The 26,836-nt window shown below is 39.8% G+C and overlaps 1 protein-coding gene across 1 annotated transcript in view; it reads right to left on the bottom strand.

Annotated features, from left to right (window-relative positions):
• The window catches only part of LOC107154852 (death-associated protein kinase 1), a 169,468-nt gene that overhangs the window by 38,747 nt on the left and 103,885 nt on the right, over window positions 1–26,836 (bottom strand). Inside the window, 14 exon segments of the mRNA XM_015500592.2 lie at window positions 1,832–2,029; window positions 3,666–3,863; window positions 4,879–4,977; window positions 6,713–6,811; window positions 7,942–8,040; window positions 8,537–8,656; window positions 10,924–11,016; window positions 12,232–12,321; window positions 13,743–13,788; window positions 14,157–14,309; window positions 15,003–15,029; window positions 15,119–15,167; window positions 15,339–15,468; window positions 16,725–16,863. Of these exon segments, the coding sequence (XP_015356078.1) occupies window positions 1,832–2,029; window positions 3,666–3,863; window positions 4,879–4,977; window positions 6,713–6,811; window positions 7,942–8,040; window positions 8,537–8,656; window positions 10,924–11,016; window positions 12,232–12,321; window positions 13,743–13,788; window positions 14,157–14,309; window positions 15,003–15,029; window positions 15,119–15,167; window positions 15,339–15,468; window positions 16,725–16,863 (1,540 nt within the window).

The following is a 26,836-nucleotide window of genomic DNA, read 5'->3' as shown; positions in this document are numbered from 1 at the left end:
CTCTCTCTCTCTCTCTCTCTCTCTCTCTCTCTCTCTCTCTCTCTCTCTCTCTCTCTTCCTCCCACCCCACCACATGATGATATCCACCATGTTATGATCCGGCCAGAAGACCCTCACTAGAAGCAGGCCAGATGGTTCCCTGATCTTGGACTTTCAGCCTGCAAATCTCTGAGATAAACAAACTTCTTTTCTACACAAAATCATGGTGTGCTAAGGATCTGAGCATCGAAGCCCAACTGTAGAGTCTGCCTGAAGTGTAACACGATGAAAAGCTATGGATAACCAGCATTTCTGCTCCAAATAGGTTTGGCATTAAGTGTCTGAACTTTGCCACTGATTCCAAGAGGCTAATAATATGGAATTAATGATTTTCTGTCTAGCCGAGCCTAATTCAATGACAAAATCATCTATTGAATGCCTCTGTATACCACTGCTTTGCCATATATAGTAAAAAACACAAACTTGTGTCAACATTTATTTTTTACTACCATAGCCATTTGCAATACTAAAAATATAGAAACATTTCCACCAAATGCCCTAGGATTTTTGTTTGTTTAAAGCTGGGGATCAAATCCAGGGCATCCTGTATGCTAGTCATGCTCTACCACTGAGCTACATTCCAGATAGTGTACACACAGAAGGCCCACTATGCATATAATGGCCAAATCTAAAGGTAGTCTAATAAGTATATCATGTTCCATGAAGCTGCTTTTGATTCACATAAGCAATACTAGAAGGAAAGCCAGGGTCTTGACACTACTTGATATTACATTCAGCTGTCCCAGTAAGCCACTTACATAACCACTTAGCAAGACTAGAATGGGATAAACCAAGAAATCAACCAACAGCAAATGGCTGAAACCTAGAATATTGCCTTTCCACATTCTCAGAATATGAAGATTAGTAACTTCAGTTTTCATTACAAGTACTCATGTAACATGCAGGAGAAATGATTTTCCTGTAGAAATATAATTTTCCAGCTGTTTCAGATATTAATTCTTTTATCTCAACAAATCAAACAAAATCCTGCTGGCACTGTAGGATTTTGTAAACAAACATGTTCCACAATTAAAAAATCAATTCCACATGGACTTTGTTTTTAACATAATCGTAACAAAACAGTGCTTTCTTTCATACAGTTACAGGGCTAAAATAATATGAATATCCAAATGTTCTATCTTATTTGGTAATGAAAGTTGAGATGGGATTCAGGGGAAAGGAAAGGCAGCAACCTACTCTAGAAATTCGCATATGGGATTTTTTTATGAATATAGATGTACACAATTTATTGTTTTCATTTCTTTATTATTGATGAGATGATAAAATCCCCTCAGTCTTCCCAAATTTATTTAGCACAAAGAAAGGTGTTAGGAAATTTTAACCATAAAACTCTAAATGGAGAAAGATCAGAAGAGATGTAAGGTCCTAGGAACCAAATCATCTGATCAGGCATTTCCTGAAGACTTAGTGCCCTAGTAAAGATGCCTTTCTTTGTACCATATTCTCTGATTGCTCTCCAGGAGCCTGCGAGACATAAACACACACACACACACACACACACACACACACACTCATTCAAGATGACCATCAATGGGAATCCAAGCAAAGCAGGAAGTACTCATTAATGCAACAACTTTCTGCTATTCTAGGAGATTATTCAAATGTCACCTGTAAAACAGCTTAAAATGGAACCGTCTTGGAAAAAATAACAAATGGCACATGAGACATTCACTTAAACAATGAAGAGTATAAACAGAAACATGGCCCACATCCTGAAGCAGGAGGATGGGTGGACACAGTTGGAATGCAGGGCTCTTCTCCTCATGCTTACCTTGTTTGAGAGGTCCAAATTACAATTTGCTTCACAGAGGGCCACCACGATTGGCACATTGCCATCCTTGCAGGCCACATGGAGCGGCGTGTTGCCATGTCTGTCTTGAAAATCCACAAAACACCCCTGGCTGATGAGAGTCTTAATGACCTCCATCTGGCAGCGTCGTACAGCAAGATGAAGGGCAATGTGTCCATCCTGGAACAGACCATGAGAGCTTTCATTTAGGAGGGCAGCAATGAGGTACACCTTCCCTGCCAGCCTGTGTAGGGCTCAACAGGCAACAGATTCACTACTACAAAGCCTAAAGGAGGAATTAAAATGTCATAAACTTAGCTCTAGAAGGGCGGGAGAGGCTTTTCTGCATCATCATCACAGCCTAAGCTGACCACCTGCTTGATTAATTTAGGTTTGTGCAGTTCAATTAATAGAAAGAACCTATATTTCTTTGTCTCTGCACTTACAAGACATAAACAATTGTTGGTATTCCAAAGGCCTGTTAAATCAAAACATTTTCAAAAACATTACCTAGAAATACTTACTAACTTCCTAAGTAGAGAGCTTATTTCTTTATTTTACACTAGGGGAAACTAACAAAGCAACAAGAAATTATTTGCTCGACAGCTGTCATACATATGAGAACCAGATGTAATGTGCTTACCCTCCACATCCCATGAAACCCAGCCTGGGAATTCATTCTACCTGCTAGAATGGATGTGCTGAGTTTCAAGAGTTGTTAGGGAGTTCAAAAACATTCCTATTACTCTTCTGTACTAGAGTTTCTGCACCCCAGTGCTAATGTTGTTTTGGGCAGGATAATTCCATTGCGGAGGCTCCTCTGAGTCATAGGATGCTTAACAGAACAAGATTGGTCTAGGTCTACTATATGCCAGTAGCAAGCCCCAACCCTAGCTGACACCCAGAATATGTCTTCAGATTTTATCAAAAGTCCCCTAGGAGCAAAGCTGCCTCAGCTGAGAACCCCTACTCTGTATCACAATAATATTTCACAACTAGAAGTTATTAAATGAACTACTAGGGCTGGGGTTGTGGCTCAGTGGTAGAGTGCTTGCCTAGCCATGTGTGAGGCACTGGATTTGATTCTTAACCCCACAAATAAATAAATGGAATAAAATAAAGGTTCATCAACATCTAAAAAATAATATTAATAAATAAATAAATGAACTACCACATCCCAAATCCAACTATACACAGAAATATCCCAGGCTCATTTTAAATACAAGTTCATAATAAAAACAGATTATGTTGAATTTGCTTAGTTAAAGGGAACACCTGGTCTAGAATTGAAATTGCTAGACAAAAAAAACTGGTTCATTGTCCTTTTACAATGAACTGGTGGTAGAAGTAAATAAACTATCTCTTTCTTTATCTAAAACTTAACTTAATAGTGTGTTGCCAGCTTTAGTACTCAATGAGAATTGTCTGGGATTCAGTGATCAACACTGTACTTTTTCCAGAGCTAAAAAGTTTAAAGTTAAAAATAGATACCAAAATAGTTTTACCAATTTATAAAATGTCATATGCCACAAGTGACTTTGATTATTAAAAAGAATCTAGAAAAGTAAAGTTCACAAAATCTTTGGAACAGAGAAAAGATAATTACAATTGGTTACATTCAATAGCTTGTTTTCAGAATGGGAAGTTATACTCCATGTATATATAATATGTCAAAATACACTCTATTATTATGCATAACTAGAAAGAACAAATAATTTTTAAAAAGAGCTTGTTTTCTTAGAGAAACAAATTGAGTCATTTCTCTTGCTCTCCAGATCACTTCTCAGTGAGTGCAACACATGCCCCCGTGAAGCACCTTGTCAGAGGCATTAAGGTCAGCTCCATGTTCAGCCAGACACTCCACAATGTCATGGTAGCCCCTGGCAGAGGCTGTCAGAAGGGGCGTCTCTCCTTCTCTGTTCTTAATGTTCACATTACAGCCGGCTTCACAAAGGGCTCTGGCAACAGGGTAATACCCATGCCAGGCAGCACAGTGCAGAGGGGTTTCTTCTTCCTGGCCAAGGAGACAAGGCACAAAGAAGAGGAATGTAATAAAGTCAAAGCAAACATGAAGCATGGTGAGAGCCCCATTTGAATCCAAAAGCAAAGTCAAGTTAAGGAGGTAGAGGAATAGAGCTCAAAACTATAGGAACAAAATATTCATCTGAAATAGCAATACGGTGTGAGTTGCTACCATCAAGGAGCAGATCCAATATTTCTCCTTAGTTAATTTTCTCTCCTCAACATCTGGTGTTGGATATATTTGACTTTCTCAGCATATCGCTGATAACTAACTTTCAGGGGCCCACTGAAACCACTGTTTCAGCTTTTTGGAACTACAGAGCTTTCATATGTGTAGATTTATAGAACCTTTCTTATAAAATTGCCATTATTCCCTTCATCTGAAACTATTAATAGGAAAGAGCACTTTTCTGAGCATAAATTTTCTTAATAATTTTCATGTTTGACTGTTTCTGTTATGTATATAACACAAAGACAAGTCATTACAGCATGATCACTTTGGCAAGATAGCAATCAAGATAACGATGCTTTAACTAGTCAAGAAAAGGGCTAGCTTGGAGTCCAGGACCACAAGGTCTGTACCTTCATGATCAACATCATTAGACACATATCTATCTATAAGAGTCTATTACAGTACAGTGGTTATAAATGTGAATACTGAAACTAGACCATGTGGGTTCGAGCCCTGGCTCTCACTTAGAAGGGCTTGGGCAAGTCATGGGACTTCTCTCTCCTTCAGTTTCACCTGTACAGAGAGGATGATAATCATGGAAATCCACTTCACAGGGTTATCTAGAGGATTAAATACATGAATGAAGAGGTCAGAACCTAAGCTGGCATGGACCCCTGTATTACAGAATGCTTCTAATGATGGCCTGTGCTCTATAATGGAAACAAGAAGAAAACTAATTGAATAAAACTAGGGCAGACTCCACTGTCTCCTTTGGCTGCCTGTACATGAATGCAGAGAGCAGAATGAAGTGAGCACATCTACAACCATGACCTACCTTGTCCTGGAAATTGGGATTAGAGCCGAAGCAGCACAATAAGTGAACCACATCAGCATGGCCATAGCGGGATGCCACATGAAGGGCTGTCTCTCCAGACTGCAAAAGAAAGGGGGCCCATGAGTCAGAGCTACCTATGTGTGCAAGCTGTGGGGACTGAATACAAGGCCCCACCAAAGCATACCTGGTCTACACCCTCCCCTTGAGTGGAATCCCCTCAGGTCAGAGGCCCCTTAGGAGAACAGGTCAGAAAGGGCATGGGGCTGCCACCAGGCAGCTAGCATCAAACCCACACATCTAGCCCATCCTGTTAGAATAAATCCCCCAGTTGGCCAGCTCAGTGTGAATATGCTCTTTATCCACGAGTGCTTATACCCTTTTATGTGTGGATGCTTCTAGCTGTTTGATTTTCTTAAAAACACGAAATTCCTTTTTCAATATTAGATTCCTCATACAACAATTATTTAAAAATACAGTTCTTTTCATAACAAGTTTCTTATCTCTTTGTCTATGCTTAGCAACTTATATTTTACAGTCTTGGAGACTTTAAAGAACATCCATGTTTGTTCGTATGACAACTTTCTGTGAATTAATAACAAGTACACTTCTTTGAGATACTGTACTTATGTCTGCCCACCAAAAATGTCAGAATAAACTAACTAAAGACAAAACAAGATATTTTATTGCAAACTGACAAAACTGCAGTCATCAATTTGTGTGTTATGGTTTGAATCTTAAATGTCCCCCAAAAGGATATATATTAAAAGGTTTGGTCTCCAGCATGTGGGCGCTATGGTAGAAATTTTAGAAGGTGGGGCTTAGTAGAATGAAGTCAAGTCATTGGAATTCTGCCCTTGAAGAGAATTTGGAGACTCCAGACCCTTTCTCTCTCTCCCTTCCTCCTTCCCTTTCTCTCTCCCTCCCTCCCTTTCTCTCTCTGCCCCCCCTCCTCTTCCTAAGCACAATAAAATGAGAATGTTTCTCCCTCATGTACTCCCCACCATGATGTTTTTTCTTGACACAGCTCTAAAGCTATGAAGCCAACTGACCATGAACTGAAATCTCTGAATCCATAAACCGAAATAAACTTTTCTTCCCTTTAGGTTGATTTTATCAAATATTTTGTCACAGAAAGCTAAGAGTGTCTTTGATATAAATGTCATCCCTTGTGTATGGGGCAGTGCACAACCCAAACAATAGTGTGTGGTAGCCTTAACTAAATGACAAATTAGTCTATGATTATTGGAAGCAGAGAGGTATTGTATAGTAGAATAAGTAATGAAGGAGAAGGTAGGAATCCTAGGTTCAGGCCAGTTCCAATTAATTCACAGGATTGTTATATGGACTGAATGAAACATGCATTAAAGGACCTTAGTAAATCACAAGCCTTAGTAACATCTTTGTCCCCAAAAGTCTTACTTTATATATATTATATCCTTAATCTTCTAGTGCCAGTATGTGTAAGGTCAACATTGTCAGCCACTTCAAAGGAAAGAAAAAGGTAGAGATTTGCTTAAGAGTATAAGAAGAGTCAGAAAATCAGGGCTTAGGCCTCTATCTGGTTGTCTCCCTACTAGAACTCTGAGTGTCCATGCCATGAGGAAGATGATCCACTGCTTGCACATTCTGACAACAACCTCCAAGATTTCAGTCTAAGGCAGATTTTAATATTAGACCATGGCACAGGCACAAAGGAACATCCACCTGAAGTCATCTGCAGAAGGACAGCAGCCCTGAATCCTTACACTTTGGGTTCTAATGGATATGGCATGCCAGCCTTCAAATGCATTCTTTAATTACTTCCTTCTCTTCCTCCTAAGAAGAGTGGCCTTACCTTGTCTTTAACATCCAAAGGGCATTTGTTCTCATTGAGAAATTTCAAAGTGTCCACGTGACCATGACGAGAGGCCCAGTAGATGGCATTTGATCCACCCTGCATGAAAACCAATGTAGACTCACATTTCTAAAGAGCCAATAGATTCAAAATATGCATTCCCAGAATCACTGTTTCCCTTCCTATGTGATGACAAATCCCAAAGGAACGAACCACTTCCAAGAAAAACAAAGCCCCCATTCGATTTTAGAGTTTTGACAACTGTACTATGGTGACCTGAGACAGTAACATTAGAGGTAGCAGGGTAAAGGGCAAAAGGGAACTCTCCACACTATCTACAACATTTTTTCATAAATCTAAAATTGTTTCAAAGTTAAAAAAAAAAACAAATTGGTTTTCTTTTTTAAAAACCCTTATTTCAACCTCTGGTTAGAATTTCTTGTACAGTAAGATCTCTGTATCTGAGTAAGATTTTATCTAGGATTCTGGGCCCACACCAAAATCCATGGATGGTCAAATTGCTTACATAAAATAGTGTGGTATTCACATAGAATCTGTGTACATCCTCCCATATATTTTAAATCATCTCTAGATCACATTTATAATAACAGAATATAAATACCAAGAAAAAATTTTATACTGTATTGTTTGGGGAATAAAGAAAAGAAAAACTTTCTGAAAATTTTTTAACAAATATTTTTGATCCATAGTTGGTTGAATCTGTGGATGCAGAACCCAAGGAAAATGACTATACTGTAAAGGGTCAAATTTAATCCATTTATAGTTCTGTTGAAAGTGTAAGAATGCTAATGACAGATCTACAGTAATGATGATCACCTGTTACTCAACTGTGTCTGCACTTCTAACGCAATGTATACCTCAAAGTGTATCATTCTTATTTGGTTGCCTTAATAAATATGCAAGCAAGTGCATTTCTAATTAGATTAACTAGAAAATAAATTGTTTTCCAAAGGTGAGATCTAACACTGTTAAATAAATTTGATCAGTAAGGAGTGAAATCTGAGGAAGGTACAAAGAAATGCTGATGCTAGCACAGAACAAGGGGGAGATAAATGTGTGATATTACACAGGCAGCTTAAGCAGTTCAGCTTCCTTGATAGAAAACTAAGAAATAGGCATACATTTTTTTCCTCTATTACCCCTACAATTAGGAGACAATTTTAAATACTTAATAAATGAATCCATTTTCAATAAAACAAAATTATGACCTTATCTTGGACATCAATTCTTGAGCCACGTTTTATAAGTAATTGTAGTATTTGAATATTCCCACAGCCAGCAGCAATGAGCAATGGAGGTGTCCCATGCTGAAATACATGAAAAAAAAAATACATATATATATATATATACATACACACACACAAACATACACACACACACACACACACACACACACACACGATTTTCAGGTTTGGTAAGAAAGGAAAAGCCCTATCCTATCACTGTTATTCCCAGACCTCAAGAACACAGAGCTACTGTTGCTGAACAGAAGGGAAGAGGGTCAGGAGGACAAGATGCCCTTCCTCTTTTGGATTCACAGTCAAAGGTGACATTGCCATGTGCCAGATGAGAAGATACAAGATTTCATGGGTGGGGTTACAGTAGGGGAATGAAACTGCTTTCATTGCAAAAATGACTTCATTGCATTTCCTCAATGCAAAAAGACTTCATTTGCAACTCATAAAGTGGGTTTTCCCACAGTATAGAGTTTCCAATTGTAAGAGAGAATGGAGAAGCAGCTGGGGTCTTTCCAAACTTAACTGGGGTCCACCGCTCCACCACCCAGGCAGAAGAGAATCAGACCTTGTTGGGTTGGTTAACGTCATAGTTGGACAATGATCCCAGCAGGTGCTGCAGGCCTGGGACATTGTCGTCATTGATTGCATGGATGATGGCTTTCATTACAAAGGAGTCCTCCTCATCCTAGGAAAGACATCAAGGATGGAGAATTAGCTTTCTGGTCATGTACCATGGTGACTTGAGACAATAACATTAGAGGCCTCAATTTCTTCTGGATGAACCTCCTATCAGCATAAAAGGTTCATCCAAAGAAATTGAGGCTTTTCATTCTCTAATCTACATGGTCATGAAGGGACCTAAGAAGTGACTTTTTGCTCTTTCTGTTCTGCAAGTTAATCCCATCTACTTTTGCCTGGAGCCTAATGCCACCTGCATTGTAACCTAGGGAGCAAAACAGCTTTCAGAGATTCAGATTTCCAAAAATGATTATGACAAATAACCCTTTTTATCCTGAAGAATCTATCAAAATAGAGTCCCAGAAAGTGTCATGGAGAACTAAGGGCATAATATAAACTTTCTGGATATGAAAAAAGAAAAACTATAGAACAAAATAGTATCTTAGCATAAAATAAGTCTTCAATTTTTAATTATAGACATCATTTTTTGATCACTCAAATGTCTTCCTTCTCTAGTTCTAAAATAACATATCAAAATTCTCTTATAGATGGTCACAATTTTACCAAAAAAAAAAAAAAAAATGTTAGCTCTAATGGGGAGAAACATTAAAAAAAAAAAAAAGGGACCAGAAAACAGTTAATGGCCACATTCCTAATTACAAAGGAAAAATAACTACAGAATGTTGAATGACAAATTTGTTCAATCCTTCTTTGTTAATTTTCTTACCAGAAATTTTCTTTCCAAAACGTGGTGCATTAAAACCAAGGAATAAGCTAGAAAAATCCCAAATAAATATCTGGACTATTAATATTTAGGTGTGGCTACTGAAATTTCAAATCTGGAGCAGTCTATCCACAGAAGCTAAGTCTCTGCTTGTGAGGGCAAAATGAAAGCACTCTGAACTCACTCTCTTTTCTTTGGATCTGAATCCAAACAAACTCTGAAGGGTTTTAGTAATATTTGTATAGAAAATGTATCTAAGGATGCCATTGGTTTTGCTTTTCTATCACATTCCAAATTGATAACCAAGATTCACCTGCATGGGGATGAAAATCAAGAGAATTAGGGGTATTAAAGGAGTAAGAGAGTTTTATATTTTTCCCCATGATTAGCAAAATATGGAAATGACAGAGAATCTGGATTCTAGAAAGGGATCTCCCTAACGTGGTCCCTCTCCTACCCTAAACTTTTCACATGTATTTTCTCCTCACTGGTTATTCAGGGTCATTAAAATTTGCAATCTTTATTCATTCCCTTTAACTTACTTATATTCATAGTTGTCCATTCATAGTTAGATTCACAGTTGGGAATGTCTTCTGAATATTCCCAAGGAAACCTTCCTCTTCTTCTCCCTTCTCCCTCTTCCTAACTTACCTTTCTCCTACTTCCTTTTACTTTTTTAACATCCCCTATCTCTTTTTACTCCTTATAAAACTAGACCTGTAGCCCCCAGTGAAACTACCACCTTCAGGGGAAAAGAAAAGAGTTAGTATGTGCTAATATGTGATGCATGCCTTTGGTGTCCAGATTTCCACCCTGGAAATGCTGACTATTTAGTTACAGAGCACAGGAGTTCCCACCAAACTGTCTGCCTTTCCTGGAGTCCCTTTACCTCCAGAGTAAACAAAGCCCTGTTGTTTAACTATCAGGGAAAGTCTTGCTGAATTCAGATGTGTCTAGTCATATCTGAAGAGCTCATGAGTGGTTAGGTTTCAGTTTTGATTGGGAAAAAGAAGTGAGTTGCCTTTCTCAAGGGCCTCAGTGCAGTGCCAATAAATCAAGACCTTCTGGTCTACCCTGGCATGCCAGCAAGCAGCACTGTATGCTAGGCTTGCTGAGGGAAGATGGTCTGCCCTATCTGTACCACTATGATCCCAAGTTCTCCAGGTCAGTGGCAGCTGAGGGCCTTCATTTTAGTTCATGAAAATCAGAATAAGCTCTTTCCTCTTCTACTTATTAGAGTGTGTGTCTCTTTAAGTGTGTGCATGTGTGTATGTCATGTGCACGGGTATGTAACGTGCAAGTGTTGTGTGGGGAGTAGTGTTATAGAGGGAGCAGAAGTGGGAGTGAGGATAGTGCCAACCAAATCAAAGTGAAAAGAGGAAGAAAGAAGCCACAAGGGGCCAAAATCATCCATCTCGAGAGGAATAAGAACAGGCCTGGCATTTCCATGATTTCATGTCTTCTAAGCTGCTAAACAAACAGAACAATCTAAACATCCTAAATACACAGAACTAAAAAACAAGTTCACCAAGGCAAACAGGTTTGCTTACCAGAGTATCATCGCTTCTGGCAACACTCATGTTACTTCTGGACAAGAATGATCTGGATAATCTTTGGCACAGTGATATCAAGCGAACAGATTGCTTTAAAAAAAAAGAAAGAAAGATAAATATCAGGAGGAGAGGAGAAAAAATAACTTATGTAACAATGCTCAAATTAGTGCAAATGACAAAGTCATTGAGATAGTGTTCACTGCTGACAGCACATGTTCTCCAGGTGGGTGATCCCACAGTTAGTTAGACTGTAATCTGCCTGAAGAATAATCTGAAGTTCTTATAAATCAAGACAACAGAATAGAGTGAATTCTCCTTTTGAATTTCATTATTAAGCTTCAGAATTGGATATTCCACATCACTTCTCTCTCCTCACTTCTCTATTCTTTAAGGAATACAATTGAACCCTAAAAAAAAACCCTGGATGTCCCCACTCAGAGAAGTGTAGTATGTGATGGCCTTGCTCTGAGCCTGTCAGCCCATATGAGTAATAATGGTAGATAATGTCTTAGTCTCTAAGACAAATCTCTATATTTATTCTCAAAGAACAAGTAAGAATGAGAGGTGGGGGTAGGGGGAGGGAGAGAATGAAACTTAAGGTGGTTCTCTTCACATTGTAAGTCTCACTCTTCATTCAGAATTTAGTGCTGTAGTTCTCATCCCTATTGAAGCACCCAAAATTCAGTAGGTGTGAACATGAGATACACTGATGGCCCAGGGATGGAAAGACACAGCCATCCTTGCTTCCTCTGGTATTGACATCACCCTGGGCACAGAAACCCATCCTATCACTTTCTGAAACTTGAACTTTGATTGTTTTAAGGATTTCTGAACCAGTGTCTCATACACATTGAAGAAGTGGAAGAGGCCACACTGCAAATGCTCCTGGCCCCACCCTACCCCACCCAACCACTTACAGTGGAAGGCTGGATTTAGAGAACCATTTGCACATGTGCTGCTATAAATGCAATGCCATTGTGCTAAAGAATACATTTATTTAAAATGTGGCTTGGTGTATCTATCTTATTTAGAAAAAGACTTCACTAATTTTTATAATAATAATATAAAAATGCCTTAGGAATGATTTTGATAAAAGAAAATGCAAAATTGCATTTGAAAAAAATTAAATAGGACTAAACTATGAATTTTTCTTGCCTTTGAAAATAGTATAATGGAGTTGAATATTACAGATTATTTTTTTTAAATGGATGTATGTTCCAGTTGCTGGTTATAGAAGAAATGAGACCTGACGAAACAGAGCTATACTGAAGAAACAGAATTTATTAATCCCCCAGACAATCTTACTTTCCATTTTTTTCGGGCTGCAAACTTCTTAAACTTCTCCATATTTACTGCAGATGCTTTTCTACTAAGTGCTTGTTGCGTATCTTTAGGCTAAAAAGAAAGTTCCAAAAAAAAAAAAAAAAACTTAGAGCTCTCTAATTACAGAAATGGGTTATATGACAACTTTTTAAAACCTCTCATTTTTCCAAACAGGCTTACACATTCACCTTCCTAAAATAGCACAACAAGCTGGGAAAACATGCAAGATCTAGGAACCTCATCTCAGCAGGCTAACTCTATGGCTGAAAGTTTTATATATGAGCCATAAAACTGAATCATGGTGAGAAATTGAGTTTGGAGCCAAGTTAAATTACAACTTTCCACAATGACAGTTTGGGAATGGCAAGAGTCAAGCAGTGGCTAATATTATGAAGTGTTTAAACCTGAGTATCATCAAGTAACTGTGAACTAGGAGCAACTTCCAAAGTGTGCAAATTTGGCTTTTCCTATAGCATTTGAATTCTTTCTGCTGCACCTTGTTCAACAGATGCATTTGGTAGGAGATTCTACCTCTGAGAGAGGCAATCCAGAAAACTGTTGGGAACACAAAAAGGCAAAAAAGTTTTCCACTGGCCCCAAACTAACTTCTACAAATGCTCACTTATTGGTTCTATGATTTTATTATGTAACTATCATATCCCCCCATTATGATTCAGCTCTTAAATGCCTCCAAAGGTTCATATGCTAAAGGCTTGATCACCAACTTGTGGAACTATTGGGAGGTAGTGAAATTTTTAGGAGGTAGGACCTTGTTATAGGATATTAGATCATTGCGGGCGTGCCCTTGGAGAGGATATTGAAGCCCTGCCATTTCTTTCCCTCTCTCTGCATTTCAGCCCCTATGAGGTGAACAGCTTTGCTCTGCCACCCATCTATACACAATGGAATCAACTAACCATGGACTGAAACCATGAGCCAAAATAAAATTTTTCTCCTTATAAATCCATTTTCTCAGGGATTTCATCACAGTATTGGAAAGCTGACAAACATCCCCAAACCTTAGTCCTTTCTGTCTTAGTTTGAAGCAAATTCAGTTCCTTTAACCCAAACGCCAAGGAGGTAGGTAATGCAAAGGCATCATATGCCAACAGGTAACCACATGCACTGGCAAAAGGCAGCAGTGTCATTCCCATGGCCATGTAGAAAGAGGGCTCATTGTTGGTAAATCTTCAGACTTTTCAAGAGAAGCTAGAAATACAGATCTTATACGATATTTACATGCTAGAAATTAATGCAAAATTTTTAAAAATGTACTGTCTGGACAATCACCCACCAAAATTAAATGTGACTATTGAGTGGACTTGACCTTTTCTCATTTCTCTAATCAGTAGTCTTAAAATATGGCACCATAGCACTCCTAACACTGCAGGTATGATCTGTGGTTGGTGATACTGTAGGTCAACTGAATTCTAGAATGCCTAAACCAAATTGCTTTAAAAATTATTAAAACAGCAACATAATATGCAACTTGCCTTGATCCAAGGATGCTGCAAACTATCTTGAATTGTCATTCTCTTCCTTTGAGGGAGGGCGAGAGAGGAAAAAAAAAACATTCTGTGACCACAACAGCAAACACTAAGGTTATTTCCAAGCTGACTCGGCCTAGCAAGCAGATAGACATTCTGAAAAATGCAGTTCAGGGCCTGCTTCATAGAAAATGCCAAAAACGAATAGTTGCCTTATTCTGATTATTTCATTGTACCTTTTAGGCCAAATAAGCAGGTGGGCCCTGATTTTACTTTCTGAAGCATTTCACATGTCATACTTCCCTTCAGCAGGTAGAACAACCAGGGTCTGATAAAAGTGGCTACGTGCATGGGACAGATGCTGGCCCTTGGCTAGCAGAGCCTGGAGCCAAGCGCCTTACAGGAATTATAGACACTCACTTTGGATCCTTGACCAGAAGTCTTCTGATGAAATCTTTGGCTAGGGCACTGGTGTTACTGAAGTACTCATCCTCAAATTCATAGTTGACAGCAGATACATTTGCTAATGTTTCTTGCTTAGTGTCTCCAAGAAATGGGGAGGCCCCACTTAGGCTGTTAAAAATGAAGTGAAACACAGATCAATGATTGCTTCTTGTGTTGTTATTTTTGCTCCTACAACAGCTGATTAGGGGAGCATGAGGTACAATTAGAATCTGGTGCTTGGGAGTGACTTTAGAATAACATTCCATGCTAGGCATGGTGGCACACATCTGTAATCCAGAGGCTGACAGAGGAGGATTGCAAGTTGGAGGCCAACGTCAGTAATTTAATGAGGCACTAAGCAACTTAGCAGGACCCTGTCTCAAAATAAAAAACAAAGGCTGGGGGTGTGGTTCAATGATTAAGTACCTCTAGTTTCAATCTCTAGTACCAAAAAAAGAATTACATTCCATGAGGCATTCAACTGTCATGAACAAAGCTCCAATTTAATGCAAAGAATTCATTGAAAAAGTTAATTTAAAACAGCATCTAGTAGTTTTTAAAACAACTCTTCTATTTCCTCAGCAGTGATGGACAGCCATGCTTTTTTTACAGTGATTATGCTGCCATTTCTGATGATTCATTCCAAATCAGGAGAAAATGTTTAATTAGTATAAACTAAACATGTTTAGGGGGTGTAAAATGAATATGTTTACATAAAGAGCATGTACAAGCTGAAGAGATCAATATGGCACATTTAATGGTAATTAAACATATGGTCTCAAAGAAAAGGAAAGAATTCAAGTTGTGAATTCTGGTACTTACAGAATATAAGTTATTACCCCAATACTCCTAGACACAAAAACAAAACAAAAAAAAACATGTCAGAAAAACAGTAAAATAAATCAGAAAGATAATAGCAGCAAGGACATGTTCCTTACCACATATCCGCCTCAAGACCAAGAGGTTCATAGTTGACTATCTCAGGAGCTAAGAGGAAATAAACATTCATTTAGATTGGAAAGACAGCAAACCAAGAGATTCTATCTTCATGTGACAACCAAAGATATGACGGACCAGGGAAATAATCTTAGAGCTGGGGAAATTCTGCCAGCATCATGTTCATGAGACAAAAATAACCAAAGGAACAAGGATATTTACCAACAAACTCTGGTGTCCCAAATATGTTCTTGAATTCATTTCCAAAGTCAATTTTATGGGCCAAGCCAAAATCGATAATCTTGATCCGAGGTTTAGGGACATTTCTATCCAAAAGCATTATGTTCTCAGGCTTTAAAAAAAGAGGGGGAAAAAGCTGTTACATGTTATGATGCTAAAGATAAGAAGGCAAAACAGTTCTTACTTACTCCTAAAAAAAAAAAAAAAAAAAAAAAAAAAAAAAAAAAATGAGCAGAGAAGGGGAGTTGAAGGAGAATTTCTGGAAAAACAGATATTTTGGTTTGGGTTCTTCCAGAAGCAAGCCTCAGACAAGGATTTGGGTATAAGTGGTATTGTGGGGAAGAGGAGACAAGAAACAGAAGGAAGCAGTACAAGGTGTCTTATCAAGGTGGGAATGACAAGAGCATAATCCTTCTGGGCAACAAGGGAGAAAAAGTAGAAGTTAGGGTCATTCCAACTGAAGAAGGAAGGTGTTGGGGTCTTTACCCACTATCTCCCATTCTCTACTGCTGCTCTGTGGGATTTACTCTGTGACATTTCCAGCTCCCAGAGCAAAAAACAAGACATCAAGCAGAGAAACACAGGTGTTTGCGACAAGCCACCTTTGGGGAGTATATCAGTGAGTATTGGGAGTGAGAGATACAGATAGGTCCTTGATAGCTCTGCTATCATAAATATGGAGAAAAATCCTCCCTCCTCTTAAAGTTTCATCCTAGCTCCAAGGATCTGAATTATACTTTGCCACGTCTCTTCTCACTTCTTGAGCCAGAATTTGAATCTAACAGTGTTACTTTCCATGGCCTCTGTGTGTCTTCTTTTTTCAAAGAAAGCAAGCCTCTGAGAAAGACATATGTTTTTTAATCTCCCATAATAGCTTGTCTCCAGGCAGGTAAAGACCCTAATTGGCTAATCTCAGAATTGCTTGGTAACCAGTGACAGGTTCAGACCACAACTTTGCATCAAAAGGAAAGTAGAGCTCAGGACCACTTCTTTATGCTCACAGCCGCAGGAGGATTAAAATTGTGCCAACCACTGGCCCCTCCAGACTTCAATAACCTGGTAACCAAGAGCACCCCCCTTGCTTAAAGACCTGGCTGGTAAGAACTCTCAAGTCTTTCCCAAGGATTCTTGAATGTAATTATTTACCTTAAGCCTCTATCCCACTAAAAAGTTAGGCATCCCACAGTAGCTTGCTGATTTATATTAATAACTTCATTTGTTAAACCCATACAGGAAAAAAATATATATACTCTTTCAGATGCCTCAATTTTTCTTGGCAAACAACGCCTCCACGCCCCCCACCCCCACCCCTGCCTCTGCTCCTGCCAGCTAAAGCTTCCATCTGGCCTATATGCTCAGGAAACATACCTTAAGATCAAAGTGGGCAATCTGGAGGGAGTGCAGGTAGCAAACACCATTGAGAATTTGTTTGAGAAATTCAGTTGCTTCCTCTTCAGTCAAAGATTCTTTTTCAGCCAAGAAGTCAAAGAGTTCGCCACCTGCAACACTGAGAACCCAGAAGTAGAGGTTGGAGATGATAGTTCTGTTTCACAGTGACACATTCTCTCACAGACTATCAGCATGCTCAAATGTTAAACAAGATAGCATGAAAATGTGCTGAAATCATATCTTGCTGTGAAACCACAAATTCTCTGTATGTTCTGTGAGAATTCAGCATTCATATAGTGCTTGTAAGCACTTGAGAACCACTTTCCTAATGTGCCATGTTTTACAAATGAAGGGACAAAGCAGAGACAAAAGATTGTTAGCTGGGGGAATCAAAGTATCTTTTAAACATCTTAATTAAACATACTTAGAAGTCTTAAGTCACTAATGGAAAAAAGCCACATGCCACCTTTGAACAGGATATCCTATCTCAATTAGTACCTAGCAGGTATATAATCTGTATATTTTTTTTTCCCCCAACCCAACCAGAATATGTGATCTCACAAGAATATTTTTGTTTAGCATTTGTTTATATGTAAATAATGCATTTATAAATGTGATTTTTCAATGAATAAGATGACTTTACTTAATAAAAATAAACTTAGACAAAACGGAAATGTGTGTAGCTGGTTGAGAGGATTGATTTAGTCTATCTCCTTGGCCAGACTGTATGTCTATGCAGGAAAGTTGTCAGTCCTACCAACTGCTGAACACTATTTTACCTTCCCCTGCACACTCCCAGGCAGAAAGCAAACACTCAAAACTTTTCTATCCAGTAAATAAAAAAGCAAACTTCCTTCAAAAATTCACAGTGGTGATTAATGGCAAATAACAAAGAACTTTTAATAAGAGTTTATATAATTTAATCTTTATCAAGTTTACCCATATATTTACAACACAATAATTAAGTGTAATTATGCACATAACTGCTGTTTTCTTTATCTTTCTTTCAGCAAGACAGCTCCATAAACATTATACCTACTGCTTCTACATCCAGAGTAAGAAAATGGGTATTCATGAGATGAAGCAATAATTACAAAAGTGTGACTTCTTAAAAAAAAGTGTCATATACCACCCTTGCACCCTCCAAGTCAGTGTCTGTCTTAGCATGTATAGCCCAGAGTCCACTGGTATCAAACCTATACAGGGATGCCTTGAGAAATGTAGGTTTTGGGCTTCCCTTCCACTTCCTGCATGAAGGTTTCCAAGAGTGGGAACCAGGAAGAGCTGGGGAGGTAGCTCAGTGGCAAAGCACTTGCCTAGCATGGGTGACAGGGTTCAATCCCAAGTAACATCCCCTCCCCGCAAAAAAAGTAGGACCAAGAAACAGCATTTTTAATAAATCCCCCAAAACTGAGAACCATTTTTCCATGGTTAATTCCATTCTCCTTCTGCAAAGCATTCCTATGATTTACCCACACGGTGAGGTGACTCTATGAACCATGGAACTCTACCCTCAATGGCCTGGCAAAAGCAGGAAGCCCTCCTGTAGGCCTCCTTCCCAAAGGACACCACAGGGCCTGAGCCCAGCCAGGAAATCCAGGAGCTCATGTGGGCAGCAGAGGCCTGCAGAGAGTATGGACCCTGATCATGGGGTGGCCTACCTCTCCTCCTTACACCCTCCACCCTGCCTTCTCCTTTCTGCTACATCATTGGCCACATCCCCTATACTGTCTCCAGGCTCAACAATGCAAAACCCTTTTTGTATCTTTTTTATTACTGTTAAAACAAACAATAGGAGGAGAGGGAATCCTTCAATTTGTTGGGGGTAGGGGGTTGGGTAGAAAGAAAAGATGAGAAAATAAAAACTAAACTACCCCATGAATGAAGCCCTGTTGCCCGTTTGCTTGTCCAGCCCTCTTCAGTGTTCTCTGTGCCCCTCAACCATTCAGACTGAGGGTAGTGTGGTGTGGGTGGTCCAGAATCAGCACATTCCTGTTCAAATCTTAATTCTGCTACAGCTAGCTCTATAACCTGAAAAGTATCCCATCACGCTGAGCCTCATTTTCCCACCAAAGAGGAATCACAAGACCTATTTGGGTATTATAAGGATTAAAGATAAAACACTGCCAAGTCTGACACAAGTCCAAAAACTGGGAACGATAAAGAAAGGAGACTATCATCAATGTAGGACACTGGTACATCCTCAGACAGGCTCATAAAGTCTTTTTTCCTCTCCTCTTCAGCCCAGTGGTCTGGCCTGACGACTGAGCTTCCCTGGGGCAGAAGGAAGGAGAAGGAGACGGGGGAGGGAAGAACAGGAGAAAGGGAGATTTCCCTTGGCAGGGAAGCTCAAATGCAGGCCCCACTGTCCAATCCTTCCCACCTGCCCAGGCTGCCCCACTGCCCCCTGACCCCAGGTCTCAGGCTCTACCCAGCTTTTTTAGCTGCCTTTTGTCCCTCACTGCTAACCTATTCTTTTTTCAGAGCAGTGCTCTCATTCTCCTCCTGGCTCCTGCCTCTGTGAGGCAAGGTAGCAAGAATAAAGAGACCCCAATTCAAATCCTACTGAGTTGCTCAACTTCACCAAGACTCAAGCTCCTCTTCTCTAAAACAAAGGGAACCAGTAATACCTCATAGAGTTATACTGAGATTCCAGGACACATAGACACACTTGGTGCTCAATATATGCTGCTGTCCCCATGTGAATTTCAAACTAAAAATTTTCCCATAGCAACAGTGGTGTGCTGGAATGTTTCACAATAGGGTCTATGTGGTTGGTGCTGGGCAAAGTCCATTCTCAAGGTGTCCTATTCACACATGGTCACTTCAAACTACCCATGTGATGGCAGTGACTCCAGAGTTGGGAAGGAATTGCACAGTTAGCCGCCCCATGTCCTGGGAGACCTGGCTTTGGTCCAGCTTTGCCACTGTAGTGTTCTGTGCCATGTAAAGATGGTGTTAACAGGATCTCATTGCCATGATTTTGCCATGCTCCCTTAAAAGGTGGCACCTATGGGTCCACCTCTCAAATCTGGGCAGATCCATGACCACTTTGGCCAATACAACACTGCAGAAGTGTCTCTGTACCAACTCTGGGGTGGTCCTTCACAGGCCAAGCGACCTCAAAATCCCAGCTTGTGAAGCCCTCATGTAAGACATAATAAGTATGATTATCCCACTGCATAGAGAAACCCTGAAAGAAGAGATGCCCAGAAAAAGAGGCCTAGGATTACTTTACAAGAAAGTCATCTTACAAGTGGATTTTCCATCCCAGCAGAGGCCACAGAGGTCAGACACTGTCCATCTGAGGTCTTCCTCACCCATAAAACTGTAAGCAAAGTGGAGAAGTTATTCTAGGCCACTGTGGGGGCCACCATGAGCCCTACCCAGGTTCCCCTTCACTGAATAACCTGCTGTCTCCCCTGCCGTGAGTGGTTCATGAGACAGCCCTCAGCTGCAGAGAGCCATGGGGCTCAAAGTCACACCCTTTCTCAGGAAGCCCATGCCTAGTGGCGATGAACACGGGAACACAAAGCAGGGACTAGCAAATGTCTTCTATAAAGGGCTAGATAGTAAATATTAGAGGCTTTATGGGTCACACAGTCTTCGTCACAACTATTTAGCTCTGCCAATGTAGTGTGAAAACAGCTGTAGACAATAGATAAATTATTGATGTTCCAATAAAACCTTGTTAACAAAACAGGTGGCTACTGCCCTGTATATATGAAATGGACAAATTAAAAAAAATTAAAATAAAAAAAAATACAGGTGGCAACCTGCATTTGGCTGACAGGCAGTAATTTGCCAACATTTGATATAAAAACCAAGTAATTTCAGCCCAATCTGGAACAGCTTTCAACGGTCATTCTGGCTCCAGAAATCCTTGCTGACTAGCTGGGGCTGTCATTAAGGTTGAAAGACAGTTCCACCTGTCTTGCCATTCCTGTTCCCTTCTCCTTCCCATGCCTGTTTACCAAATTGGGGTTTCAATAAACACCTGCACACACTTCTTCCATCCTAGCTTCTGTTGCCTAGTGAACTCAACATGGACCCCACCGAATTTGGGGGTAGATGACTGGAACATCTACCAGACTGAATGGGGGTCTGTCAATAGGCTCAGTCAACAGGGATCGGGTCTGCCTTTCTCTGGGCCTGATCACCTCTGCTATTCGGTCTTCATATGTGAGCAACTCAACTCTATCACTTCCTCATCACAAGAGCAATGCTGGAGCCCCTAGAGTCAGGGATCAGGACTTCAATGAGGCAGTGCCTCATCAAGACTGGGAAAAAAGGACATTAGTTGGTCCTCTTATTTTCTTAATCAACCTTCTCCCAAAGCCCGTTTCAAATCTCATGCTCATGTCACAGCTTGACAGGGAGCCAAACTAGACATCAGGATTAGAAGAATACTCATCCCACTGGGGAAGGACCTATCCTTGGTGCTCTGAAGGATATATACATATCATCCTCCTCCATCCCTACATATATACTCATTCTCTTTCATATATTTATATGTTCATTTGCTTTCATTCCTACTTACATATTCATCCTACTTCACTCCTACTTATATACTCATCTTCCTTCAATTTTGAAGTTCCTTCAATGCAGAAAGGTGGATGTTTTGAGCATGAACCTCTGATTATAAAGTCTTTAGTCATTAATCTAAAATACTGAAAGTTAAATAATTTCAGCAAAGGCTTGGGAACATGGTAAGCAATGTTTAGTAATTTACCTCCTGTTTAGTCCCTCAAATCTCAGGTTGAAAGTGACTTGATTTTTTTTTTTTCATTTCCCACAAAGACCCTTTCACATATATGCTTAGAACTAGAACTCAAATGTGCAAAACGTTTTGTTGAACAATAAAGTAATGTTAACAAGGAAAACAGCCAAAACCTTCATACCTTTACTTTTTTGTTTCAAGTTCTACATTTTGCTTAAGAGAAGGGAGATTGATGGAAGGAGAGATGAGCAATCTGTGCAGCAAATTTAGAAAGTAAATTTAACCTCCTTTATTAGTTCTTTGAGTCAGAGTTTTAAATTCTTACATTCACATGGACATTGTGTGAAATGCATGCTAACAAGCATTTGCTGCTTTCACCAAGACAGCTAGAAAATATGAAGGCTCTCTTTCCTCCTCATGTCATTTACTACCAGCAAATTTCCCCTCAAGATTAGTATAACAGAACCTACTTAGGACACCTTACAACTTTAAAAACAAAATGGGCCTTTCAGATAATATACATAGGAAGTGGGACCTAGGAAGCTGCATTTTTAAAATTCCTCCAATTATTGTGATTGTAGGATTCCAATTTCCAAATTAAAACACTAAGAAGAGACCGTGATTTCTGTTAGGAACTCTAACCTTACTGCATCTAGTAGTAACTGGGGAATTTTTAAATGCAATTTCACAGAACATACTTCCTGAATTTGCATTTAATAAGTGTTGCTGGTGATCCTGATGCAGATGGACCACACTCTGACATGCTGGTCTTTCAGGTCCCTTCCAGCTCTGGTATTTTAAAACTCCATGATCCTCCTGTGTGCAAATATGGCAGCACTACTGCTTTGTTCACACCCTAGTTAGATCTCCTCATGGTGCACAGCTAGCATGTTCATTTCCCATATCCTTTGAATCCAGGACTAGCTCTAGCTAATGGAATATGGACCAAAATGATGTGTCCTTCTTTAGGTTAGCCCCTAACACACCCCACATGGTCCTCCACTCATAGTCTCACCTTTCTTTTTGGTCACCAAAACAAAAATGACCTGGCAGAAGAATCCAAAGAAGAATAGGAACAGCAGAGACATCTAAGTTAATGCATGAAGAAGAGCCACCCAGCCTGTCACATTCACATGGAAATTTGACTGAGTGGAAAGTAAATGTTTTTAGGTTGATCCACTGAGATTTTATGATTGTGTTCTGTTTGCTCTAAATATACCCAGACAAACTCAAGTTCAAGACAAAATGATCAAGTGGCAGTTTGCTGAGGCAGACTCTCAGACAGAAGGCTATGGTTTTCAGCTAAACATGGTACCAAAAAAAAGAAAAAAGAAAAAAGGAAAAAAAAAATTGATTTTTTTCAAATTGAGGAAGCATGTACAACATAATGAGACATTTATAAAATAAGCCAACAACCAAAAATAGTTTTTATTTCTCTCTTCTTCTTTCAGGGAACAGAATCCCTTTCCCTCTACCAGTTGAATAGATCAAAATAATTGTCAATCTTGAGAATATGCCCTAGGTTTCATATGCTCTGGGTTTCAAGAAGGGGTTTGTAATAGACAAATCTCTAGAGGAGAAAACATTGATCATCGTTTTTGTGAGTTATCAAGGCCTAGTGAAATGACACATTAACCCCCTGCAGGATGTTTTGCATAGACTATTATCACACCTACAATAGATTCACATAAACCACTGGCCCTCCCTCCCCTTACTCCTGGAACTTGCTCATTTCCTAATTCTCTCCTTGCATTTCTATTTCTATAGGGGATAGGTCAAACAAAAGAGGAACAAATGGGGGAGATAACACAAAAATTTCAAACAAATGAAGTCAGAATCTCTTTAAAGCTCCCAGAAATGAAAATTATGGAGCCAATTAGTTCAGGAAAGAAATAATTTTTAAATAGCACATGGCATCAAGAAGGCTTTGTAGAACACTGGCTCAATGCATTTCTTAAGTAATCCCATGAGACTAAAGGATGCCCTTGAGAGAGGTAACAATGTTGGAGAAAGGGCCCTGATATAGCTAAGGCTTTAGGGAGTCTTGTGGATGTGGGGAACCTTATGTTTCTGATTAGAATGATGAAAATTCTTGGATCTGGAGTCATTCAGATCTCAATTAATGGAGAGAAGAGTTGAGAGAGAATCCAAAACATCCATTTCAGGTGAAAATAGAAACAAATTCAAAAACCAGATGTTAGTATGCTAGAAAGGAACCCTGAAATCAGAGTAGATCCTTAGCTACCTGAATGGGCGATGCAGTGTGGATTTAAGACCTGAGGCATGAGACTGGGCCACCCATCTGTCAACATCCAAAAGACTAAAGATAGTCTTGGGTTCTACATTTCAAGAGAGATGAAGTCTAGAGAATATTCAAGGTTGGGGGTGTGGTTCAGTGGTAGATAAAGTGCTTAACATATTTGAAATCCTAGGTACAATGCCCAGCATGAAAAGGAAAGAAAAAATGTTACAGTGAGGGTGATACATACACAAGAAGGACAATAAAGCTATCCCCTACTCTGGGAAGTTTAGGGAGGACAACAGATGTAGATACTTCCGTTGGCTCCAGGAATGGAGGAAGCATTGGCTAGCTTGGTTCAGGCAGGAAGTTCACTAGAAAACATTTGGACCTCTAGGCACAGCATCCTAGAATTCAGTGGCTGAGTCTGCCAACTGGGTCACCATAAACGATATACAGGTATGCAGAGCTACAAATGTGCAGCCCTCAAATTGTCTACATGGGGCCTGGGGTGCCAAGCTGGACCTTGAAGGTAGTCCTCTCCAGTCACAAAGAGCTTCATTTATTTCAGTGGTCCAAACCAATGGCCATGTTCAAAACATACTGGACCAAGGTAAGAAAAGGGGAAGGAAGCATTGCTTTAGGCAATGTAGTGGGGGAAAGAGGGTGGATAAAAGGCTGAGACAAGCTACAGAACCACTTTCCAATTTGTTGCAAGCAGATTTCTGAACTACAGAAAGTACTCATGCAAAGGAAAATAAGGAAGTCAATAGGCAGAAAGACCACAACATATGCCAAACCTCTTTTTACTTAATGGCTTCAGCCCAAGCTTTGGAGACCCATAGAAATAATTAGGCCAATTGATAGTGGGGCAAACGGAAAAGCTGGGGCAGCCAGACATCTCTTCAGCCAGGGCAATTATAACTGGCGCTAGAACAAAAGGCCAGTGGGAAGTAAACCAAGCTGGGATGGCCATAGATAGAGGTTTACTCCAAAATCAATCTGTCTTAGTTTAGCTGAAAACAAGGGAAGACTATTATCCAGCAGAAGCTCGGAGGTGCAGCTCCTCCTACTTTTCGACTGGGTTTAGTTCTCCGTGATGATGCAGTGAAAAGAGCTAAAATGAAAGCTGCTGATTGCTGTTAATGATCTGGAAATCCCAGGATGAAAGACCACTAGCCCATCAGATGAGGGCACGGCCAATGCAAAGACAGGTGTTGCCACCCCTGAGTTGTGAAGAGCTGAGCTTTTAATGGGCACAGAGCAGAAGGGTCCTTCCATTCAGTTTGAGGATGTATTTGAGGTGGAGGAAGAAGACCTGGAAGAGGAGGAAGAGATGGAAAAGCTATTGAAATTCACTCGCAGTTGATGAGGCTGTCGTATCACTTCCCCTCTCAGTTTCCCCCTTTTAAGGATAAGGGACCTGGCTCTAATAGAAGAGGGGACACAGAGCTGCCGACAACCTAAGTGAAAAGGAAACGGAGGGAGTAACTTGAAACCCTGCTCTTCTGGAAGAGGGGGCTGAGCACACAGCCATCCCCATCAGAGGCCTCTGGGAAGATGGAGACAAGATTTTGATCTCCACTTCAACAGCATAAGTCTGAGGCTATGACAGGATATGGGCTGATGCCATGAAGAATACTGTAATGGGCACAGAGGACTCTTAATTGTCTGAAGAGCTCTTCTTCTTTCTTTCTTTCCTTCTGCACATAAACACTTAAGTACCTGCTATGTGATGGGTATTATACTACATGCCAATGCCCACTGGCAGCTCTAATTTTGGCCACCCACTTCTGATTGCCATCTGATTGGCATCTAGCATGATAATGCCAGACTTTCAATAGGTTCTCAACTCCTGTCCCTTGAAATCCCATCAACTGTCCTTCCAGTCCACATTTTCCATCCATGCACCCAACTTGAACATAGGGTCCCAACACTTTTCAGCTCTGCTTTAATGACAGAGGACTGCTAGAAGCACAGCAGGTCACAAATGATGCAGAGTCTTTTGGAAGCAATATCTCTGTCTTCAGTTCCTCTCTTCCTTCCCCCATCCTTAGCTAGAAAGGTCCTTCAATGCTGTTAATGAGAATCATCATAGTCCTCCCGTAGCTAGTCACCTGGACTGAACTTAACTTCAGCCACTTATACTGAGAAAACTGTGGGCTAACATTCATGTCCTCTCCTGGATGCTTGGCATATTATAAATGCCATAACCAACACAATTCTAAAAGGTGATTAAAAACACACATACAAGATCAATTAAATCTAACTTGGGTAGGCAGAAAAACAGTTGAGGGTATAAGAAGTGATGAGTAAGAATTCTTCAGGGGGAAAAGGTATGACCTGATCATGGCAAGAGATTTTCTATGGATAAAGTATAAGTGACAGAGAGGAAGTGGGTGGAGGGGAAGTGAATGATATAATAAGGGGCCTTGGCAAAAATCAAGGAGTCTACACCATTCTATGAATCATGGACTTCATTCAGCAGGACGATGGAAGCCCTCAATGATGCTTTTAAAAGTTTTATAAGATATAATTCACATACCATAGAATTCATTATTTTTAAGTATACAAATCAATGGGTTTTAGTATTTCACAGTTATTCAATAATCACCACAATCTGATTTTAGAATATTTTCATCACCCCCCCAAAAGAATCCCCTTTGCCCACTAGCAGTCACTCATCTTCTATCTCTACAGATTTGCCTATTCTGGACAGTTCATATAAATTAAATCATACTAACATATGGCCTTTTAAGCCAGCTTCTTTTATTTGGCATACTTTCAAGGTTCATCCATGTCATGGTAAGTATTAGTACCTTATATTTAATGGTCAAATCACAGTCTGTTATATGAATGTACCATGTTTTGTTCATTGGTTGATGGATATTTGGTTTGTTTCCACTTTTTTTTTTTAATTTTTTATTGTGGGTTGTTCAAAACATTACAAATTTCTTGACATATCATATTCCACACTTTGATTCAAGTGGGTTATGAACTCCCACCTTCACCCCATACACAGATTGCAGAATCACATCAGTTACACATCCACTGATTTACAAATTGCCATCCTAGTGTCTGTTGTGCTCCGCTGCCTTTCCCATCCTCCACCCTCCCCCCTCCCCACCTCTC

This window comes from Marmota marmota, unplaced genomic scaffold (genome assembly GCF_001458135.2).
Source record: "Marmota marmota marmota unplaced genomic scaffold, marMar, whole genome shotgun sequence".
Lineage (NCBI taxonomy): Eukaryota > Metazoa > Chordata > Mammalia > Rodentia > Sciuridae > Marmota > Marmota marmota.
Note: the sequence above shows the minus strand (reverse complement) of the source record. Positions and strands in the feature narration are given on the sequence as shown.